The 17,048-nt window shown below is 31.2% G+C and overlaps 1 protein-coding gene across 1 annotated transcript; it reads left to right on the top strand.

The window, feature by feature from the left end:
* Nucleotides 1–4,855: 4,855 nt before the first annotated feature.
* On the top strand, nt 4,856–6,048 carry LOC109807112 (DUF1442 family protein (DUF1442)). Its single transcript, XM_020369640.3, has 2 exons — nt 4,856–5,030; nt 5,298–6,048. Exons 1-2 carry the CDS (start codon nt 4,974–4,976, stop codon nt 5,910–5,912), a joined length of 672 nt encoding a protein of 223 aa, XP_020225229.1. The 5' UTR covers nt 4,856–4,973; the 3' UTR covers nt 5,913–6,048.
* Nucleotides 6,049–17,048: the final 11,000 nt, after the last annotated feature.

The raw sequence follows: 17,048 nt of genomic DNA, 5'->3' as shown, positions 1-17,048 counted from the left end.
ATTTTTTGCATCATCTTCCCTCCCCAGCAGAATCAGACAAATTGGGAGCATCTTATAATGAAGAGACCAATAGACAGAAAATTTATTCATGGGATTTCCCCCTTGCTAACAATGTTCTTGGTAGGGGAAGCAATTGAATGTGATCTAGATCTTTGTTTGATTTCACTAATACACAAAGAATCAAACAACGTTTCTTAAGTGCCGTAGCCAGCTAATCCCATCTTCTCGAGGGTGTTTGGCGTTGGCATGTCTCTAGGGTCTACCTATCCTATATTTTTCTTGCAACTTGCTCTTTCTTTTCTTAATTTAATACAACCCTAGAGATTTTGGCCAAAAGCTTTGTCTTTGGAAGTGGAAAACAAGGCCAATTTAAATTAGATGGACCAATGGAGCACTTAATTTGGAGACAAAACTTGCTTGAAGAATCCGTTTTTAAAAATAAAAAAATAAAAAAAGAAGAAAAGAAACTCAAGACGAAATCAAACTTTTTAGTGTTTAGATTTGTTTATCATGTTTCTACACAGATTTTATATTTTAAATAGATTCCATAATTTGATATTTAATTTATAAAAGAGATACAAACTCTATAAAAGTCTTACATGTTTTATAAAAAAGATACAAACTATATAAATTTAATTCAATTTTATAAAATTAATTTATAAGATAAAAAATATTCTCTACTTTAATTATATTATTAGTTAATACGAGGTTTTTAACAATATTTTTGATTAATAATGGATGATAATGGATAGTAAGTGACTTAATAGGCATACACTAGCTAGATAATAACTAAGACAAACTTATGATAGTATTTTAGAAAGGAATTCAACTTAACCCAATCTCATAATTTTCAAATTATAGGAGAACAAACATGAATTTCAATTACTCCTCTTAAAGTGGATATTTACTCTGGCTTTGTAGTTTATTTTTAATCATTTGGCTGTTAAAAGTTACGAAGAGATCGGTGATATACAATACATTTTTCATTTGCGTGATGTTTATTAATCCATATATTGCGATAACAAGTTCCGGAGCAAGAGCAATGTACAGACAATTGGTGCAGGCAAGACACTGTGAATGTGGTTCTGTCTGCAACAAATATGAATATGATACTTCATTACGTTTTTCTGCCTCACCTAACACTCGCCCACAGCTAATTAGAATTTAGTTGGTTGTCCAAGACACTCATAGGAACGAATTGAATTCATTTAATTTCATGTTAGGTAATGTTTATATTGTTGTCTTTCTAATTCTAAGGCATCATAGCTACAATTGGGGGCTAATGTAGCCATCAATATGTCAAGTTAAATATTGAATTACTTTAAAAATGTTTTTTTTTTTTATGTAAACAAATTCGTAGTGCCTTCTAATTGTCACCATAAACATTAGTACAATAGAAATGCTACTGACTCTAACATTCTTTAGATAGTATTTTATTCATTATTAGTTAAAAATTATAAATTTTAATGAGTCTTACAACTAAATTAGAAAATACTCATTAAATGAAATATAAGATTAACAAAATTTTTTAATTTTTAATAAATTTCACCAATAATTAAATGTTAAAAAAAAGTGTTAGAAAAAAATGTTCATAACATTCCTTAATTAGAATCAACGGTGAAACTCCTACAAGTGTTATATGGTATGCCTATTTATTAATTTTATGATGTTTTTTATAAAATCAAAATAATGATTCTAATATTATTTTGGGAATAATTACTACCAAATTTGAAGAAATTACAGCTATTTGATTCGCTATGCCCGTGCCTCCACATAATTAACTCTTTATACGTAGATTATAATTATAATATAGCTATATGCATAGGAATTGTTTTTAAGATTATTGTTTATTAAGAGCTTTTTTAATTGATTTTTTTAATGGTAACATGTTTAAGAATTTTTCGCAACCTCTCATATTTTTCAATTTTTTAAAATTTATAATTACATATTGAATTTCATAAAATTTTAAACGATTATCAATAATTAAAAATGACATTGTATTACAATATAAATTATTTATAATAAATATAAATTATAATTATATTTTAAAAGTATTTTTTTATTATAAATTTTTAATTATTATATAATGTATAAATTCAAGGTATTTATTAATTACAAATTATAATTATATCAAACATTATATATTAAACACAAACTTCTATTTTGTGTAAAAATATTTTTATTAAGTAAGAATTTTTTATTTAATTCAATTTTTATTTATCATAATTATTTATTTATTAAATATTAATATTTTAAAATAAATTATTAATAAATAAAAATATTTTTTATAATACAAATTATTTATCATAAATTTGAAATATAATTTATATATTTAAAAATATTTATATATACTTATTTTAAATATAATTTATATATTTAAATATAATATTTTTATATATAATTTATTATAAAATTTAATTATATTATATATAATAAACACGCGCATTTCACATGTAAAAAAATATTAGTAATATAAATATTTATCTATTGTATTGAAAGAATAGTAGTTAATCAAATTCGAGTCTTTTTGGTACCGTTTCCTTAATTCTTTCTGATACAATTATGATGAATTTTATAATTTTGATCCTAATTGGTCTTTTTTTTTTAAAAAAAAAATTGGTTTCTAATATATTTTTATGTAGCATCAAAATTTTAAAATTCATCAGATTGTGTCAGAAAGATGTTATATAGTAGCAGTACTGGAACGACGTAATAAATATTCTCTCTTACTGAAAATGTTGTTTTACTAAATATCATTAATCTCTTTGTTGACAGATCGAGAAATTTTAAATAAGAAGACAATATTTATTCATATATTTATAGTATTAAAAAATTTATATATAATTTTTAAAAGTATAAATATATATTATAATTATTTTTACAAGTTTTTATATCTATAATTACGATTAAGAATGAAAATAAACTAAGTTAGATTATGTCATATTTTTAATAGATTTGAACTTAATTTTTTATAAAAATATATATTTTAAATATGACATATTTATCTGTCATAGACATTTTTTTAAATATTTTATTAGAAGTACAATCTTAGAAACATACTTTATAATAATTTAACATTAATAAAAATATAAAAATAAATATGTTAAATTTTATAAAAATCAAGTTTAATTTATTTATGATATAAACATGTTTTTAATATGTGATATAAATTTTTAGATGATATTAATTTACTATAAAATATATTTTATAATAAAAATTATAAATAGAACATAAATCTTCTAATCTTTCCTATTTTAATTTTTGTAAATCAATATATACAATCTTACAATTTTTATTATTTTGATTTTTTTATCAACATATATAATAAATTGAAAGTATAAAAGATAAACATACATGCTGCAAATTTTATTTTATCAAAAATTAATATATTACACTCTATATGTGAACATTAATATATGTATATATATATATATATATATATATATTACAATTAAATTTTTTTAAAAAAAATTGATTCATTATTAAGGAATGTTTTTTTTATCACATATGAGAATTAATCTCATTTGAAAGTTTGACAAATATCAAATAAATGAACAATTTCTCCAAATTTATATTTTATACATACGATGATTTAAATACACACACATATATATATATATATATATATATATATATTATAATATAATTTTTATTTTTAAAATATATTATTTTTTGAATAAAAAATTATATATGTATAAAATGGTAGTGGGGGCAAGTGTCCCCACTATGTTGTAAGTAGATCTATCCCTGCTCTCATGTTGAAAATTAGTTTTGTGATTATATATATATATATTTGTGAAAATGCCCGGTTAAGAATAAACTACTTATGTATTAATATTTCCTAAATAAATTAGAACTTGATTAAACTTCTAAAGAGTCCTATATATCTTTTTAACTATAAGCCAAGGTTATTATTAAATATTTTTCTAATGAGTTTCCCCAATATCCAGGAAGCTCACCTAAGTACCATTTTTGGTCAACAGAAAGATTGATGAAATCAATTAGTATATATGCCTAATTTGTTTCTATTTGGCATGAACTATATGTGTCATGTGTTGATTGTCATCATTTTCTTTTCGTCGTTTCCTATATCTCAATTTTTTTTCCTTGGAAAATTATATATTTTCCATATGTTAAATTCGTCTAATAGTAGAAAATCAGCAGTGGAACGTGAAATAAGAGAATAATTTGGGTGGAGTTTATTACAAATTAAATAATATTTTTTAAATTTAATATATATATATATATATATAACAAAATCATGTTATTTCAATTTATTCCAACTCCTCATCTTCTTATAATAATCTAATGATTTTAATGAATAATTCATCTTTAATTATTAATTAAAAATAAATAAATAGATAAAAAGTCATTGATGTGATTTTATTGATTCACGGTATTGTTTTAAAAGAAATTATAATGATAACAATCAAATTAAATTTCGTTTTTTGAGAAAGTAAAATTGGAACTTAGAATTTGTACAAACTATTCCTACTTTCTACCATTAAACCAATTATAATAGTTTTTTTTTTTTATAAAGCTGCTTTACATGCAGGTGCATTTATCATTAAAGTATTTATATAGAGAGAAAGTTTTTTAACTTTGACAATAAATACATTAGAAACCGATGATTAATTTCTTGACATAATTAATATACCCTTAACTTTAATAAATAATTAATTAATACTAAGAATCTTCAACTAAATAATCCAACATAGAAAGGCCGACAAAACCAAATAAGCTTTTTTTTAGGTACAAGCATGTCATTGAGCATATTATCATATATTTTTCTTTGTCTGAGCTAGTTGGAATGACACATGACCCACGTATGTCCAGCGAGATCCGTTGGTTGCTCCTATATATTTATAAGATCAAGAAGCAAAGCCAACCAAGCCACTCATCATTTGCATCCAAAATCCTCTTCCATTCAAAAAAGCCTCAGAGCAGTTCAAGGACTCAACCAAGAGTGAATCATGGCTTGCTGGTCTGCAGAAAATGCCACAAAGGCCTACCTCAGCACTTTGAAAATGGTGAGTATAGTGTTGATAACTTGATATTATTCTCCAACGCATGTCTCAAAAAATTCCTATCTAGCTTCTTTAATCTCTACGTGAACCTGGATACAAATTAAAAATGCTTTTAAAAGTTTGTTTACCGAAATTTTTTTAGTAAAGAAGCTTTAAAAAAAAATTCAAAACTTGTATCCAAACATGTTCTATATATATCATAAGAAATTTTACATGATATATAGTATTGTTTGATCTGATAGTAGTGTTGTTTTGTTTTGTTTTGTTCAGGGTCAAAAGGGAAAAGAGCCAGATGTGGCTGAGTTTATATCAGCACTAGCTGCAGGAAACAATGCACAACACATGGTTGTGGCATGTGCTGGTGCAGCAGACTCCACCACACTAGCATTGGTTGCTGCTGCTCATCAAACTGGTGGCCAAGTCATTTGCATTGTCCCTTCCCATGAAGCCCTAAGAGCCTCCAAACATGCCTTGGGAGTGGCCTCTCATCAAGTTCAATTCATGGTTGGAGAAGCTCAACAGCTTCTGCAAGACCACTATGATCAGGAAGCAGATTTTGTGCTTGTTGACTGCAACCTTGGGAGCCATGAAGAGATCCTCAAAGCATTCCAAGAGGGTAGGAAGCAAAGTGGCACAGTGGTTGTGGGGTACAATGCTTTTAGCTGCACAAAGTCTTGTTTGTCAAGTGGGTCAAAAACACAGCTTCTTCCTATAGGAGAAGGGCTTCTAGTGACTAGATTTGGAGCCACTCAAACAAGTCCTAAATATGGCAGCAGAAATATGGGGAAGGTCAAAAGCCGTTGGGTTGTCAAGGTAGATAAATGCACTGGCGAGGAACATGTGTTCAGGGTCAGATTTCCTCACGGAAAAGTCATCCAAGCTTAAGCATATCATATCCATTTTGTTCTTGGCAAAAATGAGTGCTAAATTTTGCTTCTATTTTGAAGCAACTAGGAGTTAGTCCTACTTTACAATGTATATACCAAATTATAAATATATATTGGATAAAATTGGTTGGAAAGTTTTGTTATGCAAGCATATATATGTTCTAATGAAGAGAGACTAAAAGCTAGGCATAACAAATCATCAACAACTACATATTCTTCGTCAAATGAAATTGTCTCTCCCCTAAGATCCTGGAAATGTCCATGGCACCTTCGCCCAAGGTTCCTTAAAGACACTTGAAGTCACGAGGGCATGTATACGAATCTTGGAAAATCTCTTTTTCTTTTGGACTTTGAATATAAATCCCATAAAGAAAGTGGAAAGGCAGATTGAGGAAAAGATTATTGATTCTTACAAAAACGTGTGCATACTATTTTACAATAGAATAATCAAATTATTGATCTTCAAAAAATTATCAAAAACATAAATACGATTTTACAACTTAATTTATTAATAATAAAATTAAGAAAACTTGTCCTTAGTTCCAATTAATTTTACCTTGTCTCTTGAGACATGTCTATGTAGCATCAAGCATTATATGAACAAAAAAAAATCATCTAAGATATATCAATAAATAACTGCTTCATATCTCACTTCTTTTTTCTTTTTTTTTTTTGCAGCCAAAATTTAGTTCATTTGTTCTGTGAAATTTCTCTTTAGAATAGCATTTTTTCACTAAACAATCTCCTGAATGAGATTATAATCAGAACTTCTTTCCTACCATATCCTTTTCCAGACTATGTTTGAAAAATTTACTCCATAACCATATATTATTACATGATATTTATTTTAAAAATCATAACTAAGATAAATTTACTTGATTATAGACTATAGTATAAAATTCAAACCTAAGGCAGTGATGAGCATCCACGTGAAGGGATTAGCAAAAAACAGTTTATTGGCCTAGTAGCAGCATCACCAAGGTACAGACAACAGGCTGGACCAACAACAATAAGAGTACCTTAAACACATTGTTTTGCGTTCCTCTAATTAAATTACAACCACCTGGGCCGGGCCCAACGTGGGGCTTGTGTAGTTTTGTCTCTGAAAATTACAGCACAACCCTTGACACTATGCTGGCTGCTTAAGAGTGTAATATTTCATTAACAAACAGCTTAATCAGCACTCAACAACAGCTAATCCGTGCCTACATGTTTTGGGAATCACTACCAGCATTAACATGTGCCATGTGACTATGTGAGCCTCAGAGAAGTCTTGTCTTCAGATACTAATAACAATAGCTTCTTGTACTCTTTTGCCGTGTGAAGTTAGTTATAGGTTGTTCAAGTGTTGCTGCTTCCTAAATCCTAATCCTATCACTGCTTCTGCTTTATGGCCTGTAATCAGTAAGAATATCGTCAACTCTATCAACAAATTCACGGTTTTGATGATAAATCAAAATTAAAGGGTTTTCTTAGGTGTTATAGTTTTGTTTAAAAAAACTGATGATGATAGCTTTTCGATCTACATACACCAGGAAACAAAAACAAGAAAATATAATATTATATTGATTTTATGCTTTACTTTTTGTTTACTCAAGTATTTGTTGGGTATAACAAAAATTTAGAGAAAAAAATTGATGACGGAAGGAAAATACAATATGGAAAAATTCAGTCATTCTTTCTTTTGGAAGGGCAAGGAACAAGAAAGAAAGAATATGTATGGACTTATGGATCTCACTTAAATATTATTTTTTCTTGTTGAGACAAAAAGTTAGAGAAGGTTTATATGGTATATATAAGCAAAAGTATTTTTATTTTTTTTATTTTTTTTCATTTGAGATATTTGTGTCATTTTATATACATATTTTTTCTTTCCTTTTATTTTATACATAACTAAACTGTAACTTAAAAAAAAGAGTTAATCTCCTATACATTGTTAGTGTAAAATTTTTTTACACCGGCAACTAATTATATCTTTTAATTGTGTCATGTCACTGTTAAAAGTAAATGTGTTTACAGTGACATGACACAATTAAAAGATATAATTGGTTGTCAATATAAAAAAACTTTACACTGACAGTGTATAAGTGATAAACTCTAAAAAAAATCACTTCATTTTTCATTCTTTTTCTTTCTTTTCACTTTTCTTCCTTTACCTTTTTTCTTTCCTTAAACTAAACATACCCTAAATATTATTAACGCCCAGTATGTTCTTTTGGAATGTTGAGTAACATTTCTCACTATTAAATATATCTTTTTTGCCTGTAATTTAAAAAGTTTTATTAAATTTATTACATTTCTCTCTATTAAATATATCTTTGTTGTAATTTAAAAAAAAAAAGTTTTATTATTCATACGATATTTTAATAACATAATTTTTTTTTATCTCTATCCATTGAATCAATTATTTTATTCCACAAGGCACTCTCACTATCTGCTGTAAAAAGAAATTATACAACTGTGTAGTACAAGTGCAATTTCTCACACTTGTTTACTTTTATTTTTGTATTTTTTTGGGGGAAATTGGGCACAGGGTAATGACTAACCCATCATCATGTCATTGGGCTAAGGTGGGGTTTTCTGTATTAATTATTGGACCCAATAGACAAGTGGCTAGACCAGGGGAACATTATTGAACTACTAGACAACTGAGCCCAAATACCCATAACATGTGGGAACATCCTTGAGTCCCACACAAATAAAGGTTTCCTCCTACCTCCATGTTTCTTAATAAGGGTAGGCTCTCTACCCCCGTTTTCGTAGGGGATTGAATCATCTCCTACCATATCCTATCATTGTGTCACAAATATCAACTTCTAATACGCTATACTTCTTTTTTTTTTTTTTTGTCACTCTGCAAGTTGGCTGAACTAATGGTTTTCCTCTAGAGCGCTAAGCATGGTTCTACAGAAAAGACACGAATTTACGTACAGATCCTTCATTGAACATTTTATTATGTGGGATTGTTGTTATCTGTATATCTTTCGAGTATTAAGTGAAGATAGTAAACTCGTGAAAGAGATTTTTATCAGTTTGGTAAATTCTGATTAGATATTGTTATTGTCAATAAATACAACTTGATGCAATTACTAGTAGCAATTTTTTATTTACTCATCAAATGCAACTTGAAATTGCTTTTTGGCCGTGTAAGGAGTTAAAAGAAATGGTCACATAAGTTGTAATATTGATAAAGATTGAGCCAAATAATAATATATTGTTGACAAGTTTTAAATTGCATTCTATATCACGTAGTGTAAACTAACTGTATCGCTCGTAGTTCTAAAATGTTACAACTGTGTTTGACAAAAATCAAACATGGATAAATGTTAAAAAGAACAATTCACAACTATTCTTGTGTTTTTGTGTCTTTCAGTTGTCAAAATACTCAGAATGTTCCTTCAAATTATAGCAATTTTGTTCACCATGATAATCACATGACTAACATATAACAAAAACTGCAATGAAAGCAGCCTACAGCTGACCGATGTCAGTAATATTTTGATGAAAACTTTGAAAAAAAAATAAATAAATAAACTTCCGTGACTTAGCATAATGACAAGAAATTTATCCTTTATTTTGATATTTTAACTCATGCTAGTCGATAATAATTTTAAAATGTTTATATACTCCAAAACGCATTTAACTGTTTTTCTTAGGTAAAAATGAGTATAATAATGTCCGGACTTGAAGCTGGTGAAAGGGACGGGGTCCTTGAGATGTAATCGATAGTAGCTGTACCAAAATGAAACTTTTCAAGTAAAAATCTTCTCGAAAATGCATGTGAGGAGTAAATGCCTATCAATAACCTTTCATGTTTGTGTAAGATGGTGACCAAGGAAAATAATTGTGACAAGAGTTCTAGAGATTGTGGGATAATTTTTCTTTTAATAATTGTAATTTGGAGTTAGTGGACAGATTCTTAGTACCTTGGATTTTTGTATGGTAAATACAAATAGAGAGAACATTGAAAATTCAAGAGAAATTCACCCTGTACAGAAAATACATTCAACAAAATTCCAGGTGATTTGAAGAAGAAATGTCCATTAGCTAAGCTGACACCTACTACTGTCCAAATCTTCCACATAATAACTAGTCCTTCGATAAAGGACACAAAACAGATCCCTAAAAGGCCACAACCAGAACAAGGTTAACATCATTATCAGGAGGTACTTTCCAGACAGAATATTATTTTGAACATCCAAAACTTTCAGTGGAGAATCAGCAAGGCTAGTGGAAATGGAACAAAAGAGATTATTAGGGCTCAAATCTAACCTCAACACTCACCAGCATACCCGAATCACTCAGACCAGCAGGGATAGCACTAATTAACTGGATTGACTGCAAAGCAACAATACTGAGTTTTTTCAAAGCCCCAAGCTGTGTAGGAATGCTTCCTGACAAATGATTTTAAAAAAATTGCAAAACTGCAAGTCAAGTGACAAGGGCAAAATGAGCACACTGCCAGGTTTCAACCCCCAATAGAACACCATTTCTTATCAAAACTAAAGATGTCAATAGGAAGAAATTTCTAAATATATCTCTGAATGAATATTCAGTACAATGGTATTTACAAGTCGATGAGCACCATGGAGATGCAAAGGAAAAGGTAGGGTCTGAAAATGGCACCAATGAGCTGTGAAGGAGAAAGGCAAGTTCATGAGCCATTGAGGAGAAAGACATGATCATTGACTTACCGCATGCCACAACTACATACCGGTGCAGTTCTCATCCAATAAGCTTACATTTATTTGAAATAAACTATAGAAGTATAATAAAAAATTTATCTACCATTAAATGTCAACAACATTCCGTGCAGTTTAATTTTAAACTGCAAAGCATCCAGCTCCATTGATCACTTCGTTGAGTTAGCGAACATTTTCGATCTTTAGTTAATATTGTTAGAAACCGCATGCGCACAAATGTCAAAGAAACTGTCAATAATTCTACCTTAGACTTTCGTATGCCCCAAGTCACCAAAAAGACATCCGCCATTTTTTTTTTTAAGTATATAGAAATTCATATGCTCTTGACTTGAAATCATTTGTTTTGTTCCACTAAAACTTATTATTCTGGAGGCGAGAAGAGGGTTGATGATGGAAATAATACATGATGGAGCTTGAGTTTTTCATTTTTCAGGGACAAATATCTAAGTTAGTGAAAATTATTAAGTTTAAACAACTTTGTAAGCAAATTTTTTATAAAAAAAAAATCAAAAAGATCCAATTTGAAAAAGGTTTAAAAAAAAATTGTTGGACGACCTCTTCTCTTCAAATTTTTAGTAGTTAATGTTAAAGTCTGACCTGCATGTAACAAAATAATCTAACCAAGATGATTCAGACTATCAGAATGCATCAGCAAGACAACAAGAGAAAATGAGAACATTACAAAAAGTTGCAAGCGCAGACCATCATGAAGCAATAGAATAAGAACATTTGATCAAAGATTATATATAGTAGTATACATCCATGAAGGAGCTCAACAAAATACAATCCATAAATAGTTAAGGTTAAAACATTATCCGATACCAGTCTCTTGGAAAACTGTCAACAAAGGATAAGACAAATTAGAAAGAATAGTGTAGAAACTATCAAAAAATTGATAACCTAAAATCAAGAGAAGTGCATGTCAGCTTCGTTGAATAGAGAAAGCAATTAAAGGAATTCCTGCAATGTGAGCTTGGACGACCTCTTCTCTTCAAAATCTCCCTCTTTCAGAACTCTTAAGACTTTCTACTTGAATTCGGATTGCCCCTCATCTGCTTCTCCACCTTCAACTTCCATTTCATCATCATCCCCCTCATCATCCATCCCCATACCTTGATCGTCACCAAAACTAGAGAGGTCCATTTTAGTATCGAGTTCCTCAGGTGAATCTTCTTTGCCAAGTTCCAGCGCCTGCACAGTCCTGTAATTTCTTTCAAGCAAGGAGATCACACTCTTCTGCCTAAATATGGAACCAAGGGTTTTGTTCTTCCTGTTAAAACAAATCCTTAAGAAACCATCCCACTCCTTTAGCTTAACTTCAATTAGGAGTTTCCATTGTACATATAACAAAAATGTACAATGGAAGTACCCTACAATTGACCGATGTCCCAATATGTTGTTAAAAACTTTCGTGGGGAGGAATAAAGTTCGGTGACTTTAGCAAAGTGATGAGCAATTTATCCTCAATTTTGATATTTTAACTAGTTCTAGTCCATAATAATTTAAAAATGTTTATACATTTCAAAAAACGCATATTTAATAGTATTTTGAAGTAGGTGAAATTGTGAAGTTGATTGAGTATAATAAAGTCTGGACTTGAAGCCGGTGAAAACTGAAAAGCATTGGTCCCTCAGATATAATTGATAGTAGTTGTACACCAAAAAAATAAACTTTTTAAAGTAAAAATCTTCTCAATAAGGCATGTGACCGAGGAGTAAATGCCTATGAATGGCGGGCTTTCATGTTTGCGAGTAAGTTGATGACCACAGAATAATTGTGACCATCCATGTCGATCGAATGCAAAAGCATTCTATGGGATGCGGGATAAGAAAATTTAATAAATGCAATTGTTAAGAAAAACCAGAACAGAGAAGTTGAAACAGAAAAAACTGGAACAGAGAAGTTGAGTTTCTGGTTTTTTTTTTTGTTTCAATGAAAGGAAGAAAAATGGTTACACAATTTCATTATTCATTTCCACACTCTCCCTAGAGTTGCATTACATCAAATATATGACAAGAGAGATTTCTGATATGCATATCATATGCTACAGTAAATCTCCACAAAATAAAGATAAACACTCCTTTTTACCTAAACATTTGTCCAAGCAACAAACAAATCTCTTGAAATATGGATTTCCACTTAATTATACCTAACCACACCAAATGCAACTAAGATACAAACAGACATAAATATTTAATATTTTCTTAAAGTATCTAGAAAAATCTTAACTTCTAACACTCCTCCTTGAGATTTTTCTTACATACTCCAAGCTTAGATCTTAGCATTTCAAACTTGCTCTTTGAGAGAGCTTTGGTCATAATGTCTGCAATTTGATTCTCAGAGCTGCAATGCTTCAAGCTGACTTCCTTTGATTTTTCTGCTTCTCTGATGGCATGATATTTCACTTTGATGTGTTTGGTTCTACCATACTGGACAGGATTTTTTGCAATTGCAATGGCTGATTTATTATCAACCCATATGATAGTAGCCTCATTTTGATGTTGTTTCACATCACACAAAATTTTTCTAAGCCAAATAGTATGATTTGCAGCTGCTGCAGCTGAAATATACTCAGCTTCAGCAGAGGATTGAGCCACTACTTCTTGTTTCTTTGAATTCCATGTGAAGACACCACTCCCAAATGAGAAAACATAGCCAGAGGTGCTCTTGGAATCATCTATGCTACCTGCCCAGTCACTATCAGCATATCCTTGAAGCTCTCCACTCTCATTTTGTAGAAACCACAAACCATAATCAGTTGTACCCTTTAAATACCTCAAAACTCGTTTTGCTGCACCATAATGAGCTTGACTAGGGGAATGCATAAACCTGGACAGCAAACTAGCAGCAAACATTATGTCAGGTCTGGTGGCTGAGAGATACAACAAACTTCCAATTAAGCTTCTATATAAAGAAGCATCAACTTTAGCAATAGCATCATTAAGTGATAGCTTTTCATTTATAACAAGTGGAGTGTCCACTGGTTTACATTTCTCCATATGAAACTTTTTCAATATCTCCAAGACATATTTTCTTTGGGAAATGAAGATTCCTGCATCACATTGGTATATCTCCATTCCAAGAAAATAATTCATTTGTCCCAAATCTGACATTTCAAATTCATTCTCCATATCATGCTTGAATTGTCTAAGGGAATCAAAATCACTCCCTATGACCAGCATATCATCAACATATAATGATATAATGAGCTTCACTTCATTCTGGGACCTTTTTACATACAGAGTAGCTTCATTTTCACTTCTTTCAAAGCCTTTTTGCAAAAGGTAATTATCAATTCTGGTATACCAAGCCCTTGGTGCCTGTTTCAACCCATAAAGAGCTTTATGGAGTTTGTAGACTTTATTTTCACTTCCCTTAACTTGAAAACCTTCAGGTTGATCAACATAGATGTCTTCTTCAAGAAAACCATTTAAAAAGGCTGACTTCACATCAAAATGATAGATCTTCCAACCAAATTTTGCTGCCAATGCCACTAGCATTCTGATTGTATCATGTCTTGCCACAGGAGCAAATGTATCTAAGAAATCAACTCCATACTGTTGATGATAGCCTTTAACAACCAATCTAGCCTTAAGTTTGTTTACAGAACCATCATAATTAAGTTTGGTTCTATAAACCCACTTAAGACCAATTACCTTTTGATTAATTGGCCTGTCCACAAGCTGCCAGGTATTATTTTTCTCGATCATATTCATCTCCTCCTGCATAGCAACTCTCCAACCTTCAAGTTCAGCAGCTTCAGCATATTCTTTTGGTTCCAGTGCAGCAACATTACACCTTTCGTAAATTTCAGCTAGATCTCTTGTGCCTCTAACTGGAAAATCATCATCATCCAAATTTTGTTCTTCACTTTCTGAATTTTGTTCTTGGAGATTGTCAACTTCAAGTTGCCTTTTGTTTGAGGCTTCTGCTTTGGATTTCTCCCAATTCCATCTAGATAGCTCATCAAACTTGACATTTCTGCTGACAAGAATCTTCTTTGTTGCTGGATTATAAATTCTATAACCTTTAGAGTAACTGCTGTACCCCAAGAAAATACCAACTTCAGATTTCTGATCCAATTTATCTCTTTTCACTTCTGGAACAAGAGCATAACACACACAGCCAAAAACTTTGAGATGCTCTACTGAAGGCGTTCTTCCATGCCATGCCTCAAATGGTGTGTTACCCTTCAAGGCTTTAGTGGGCAACAAATTCAGTAAGTATACTGAAGTATTAACAGCCTCAGCCCAAAAAGTTTTAGGAAGGCCCTTTTCAAAGAGCAAACACCTTGCCATTTCCATAACTGTTCTGTTCTTCCTTTCACTCACTCCATTTTGTTGAGGAGTGTAAGGAACAGTTAATTGATGCTGAATTCCAACCTGCTCACAGAATTTTTTGAACTCTCCTGCTGTGTATTCAGTTCCATTATCGGATCTTAGTCTTTTAACTTGAAGTCCAGTCTCATTTTCAACCATAAACTTGAACTTCAGAAAATTGGCAAATACATCTGACTTTTTCTTTAAGAAAAACACCCAACTCATTCTTGTATAGTCATCTATAAATAGCAGAAAGTATTTGCTGCCATTTAAAGATGTTGTGCTCATTGGACCACACACATCAGTATGTACAAGTTGTAATTTTTCAGTGGCTCTCCAGCTAGCTTCTTTTGGAAATGGTAGTTTCCTTTGCTTTCCATATTGGCATACATCACACAAATTAGCATTATCTTGGATTGCATGCAGATTTTTAACTAAGTCATTTGAACTCATACGCTTTAAAGTAGAGTAGCTAAAATGTCCAAGTCTTTTATGCCATAAGAAAGAATCATTTACTGCACTTGGAAAAGCATGCATGGCTGTTTGTTTCCATTCTATTGGAAAACTTTTATCTCTCATTCTAATAGTCATTAATTCACATCCAGAAGGATCAATTATTTTGCACTTCATATCTTCAAAATGCAAAACATAATTCTTTTCAAGCATTTGCCCCACACTTAAAAGGTTTAGATTTATCTCCGGTACAAACAAAACATCATAAATATACTTGGTACCTGAGGGAGTTTCAACAGCAACAACTCCTTTGCCTTTGACATCAACACATTCTCCATTGCCAATGGTGACTTTGGAGAGGTATGACAGATCAAGTTCCTTGAAAATGCTAGCATCATGAGTCATACGATTTGTACATCCACTGTCTATGAGCCAAGCTTCTTTGTTATTGCTTACAGAATAACAAGAAGCAACAAATAATTGCTCCTCAATTTGTTCTTGATGCTCAGCAACTTGAGCTTGCTGTCCTTGGAGCTTTACTTTGTTTTTGCAGACCTTCTCCACATGGCCAAGTTGGTTGCATGCCCTACATTTGACTCCAGGTCTGAACCAGCAAAAATTTTCTGTATGATTTTTCTTTTTACAATGAGGGCAAGGTGGATACTTTTCCTTCCAAGCTCCTCCTTTGTTTCTGTCTTCTTCCTTTTTCCCTTTGCCTTTTTTCCCACCAAATGGCTTTTTACCAAAGCTATTGCTGCCTTGATCTTTGCCTTTGGTGTTAGCTGCAAAAGCACCTTCAACATTTTCTTCCATTCTTAAAGACCTTCTCTGTTCAGTAGCTTGCAGAGCATTCACAAGTTCTGCAAGTGATATTTGAGAAAAATCCTTGTTTTCTTCAAGAGATGAGATTTTTGATTCAAACCTCTCAGGAAGACAAACCAAGACTTTCTCCACAACTCTTTGATCACTAAGTTCTTCACCTAGCAATCTGATTTGTGTAACCACCTTAGAGAGCCTATCAGAAAACTCCTTCACTGTTTCAGACTCCTTCATTTTGATTGCTTCAAATTCTCTTCTCAGATTCAGCACCTTCATCCTCCTTGTTCTTTCACTGCCTTGGAACTCCTCCTTGAGTTTGTCCCAAGCCTCTTTTGCTGTATCAAGATTCAAAATCTTGATAAAAACATCGTCATGAACAGCTGCTTGTATGATGGCAAGTGCTCTGCCTTCTTTAGCCACTTCATCATTGTGAAATCTTATCTGAGCCATAGTTGGGTTGTCTGGTAAAGGAGCTGGATTGCTTCCATTTTCCACCACTTCCCACAAACTTTGAGCTCTGAGATAAGTTCTCATCTTTGCAGCCCACAAATCATAATTTTCTCCAGCAAAAACTGGAGGTGGAGGTAAAGAGCTGCTACCGGAAGCCATTCTGGTTTTGGTGGGTGTTCTGATACAGGTTTTCTGGTTGGTTTTCACTCACTCACAGGCCCTCTGTTTTTCAGATTTTTTTTTCTTTCTCCCTCACAGACCCTAAAAGATCAATGGAGCTCTGATACCATGTTAAGAAAAACCAGAACAGAGAAGTTGAAACAGAAAAAACTGGAACAGAGAAGTTGAGTTTCTGGTTTTTTTTTTTTGTTTCAATGAAAGGAAGAAAAA

The sequence above is a fragment of the Cajanus cajan genome, chromosome 7 (assembly GCF_000230855.2).
Source record: "Cajanus cajan strain Asha chromosome 7, NIPB_CcT2T_4, whole genome shotgun sequence".
Lineage (NCBI taxonomy): Eukaryota > Viridiplantae > Streptophyta > Magnoliopsida > Fabales > Fabaceae > Cajanus > Cajanus cajan.
This window is presented reverse-complemented; position numbering and strand designations above follow the sequence as displayed.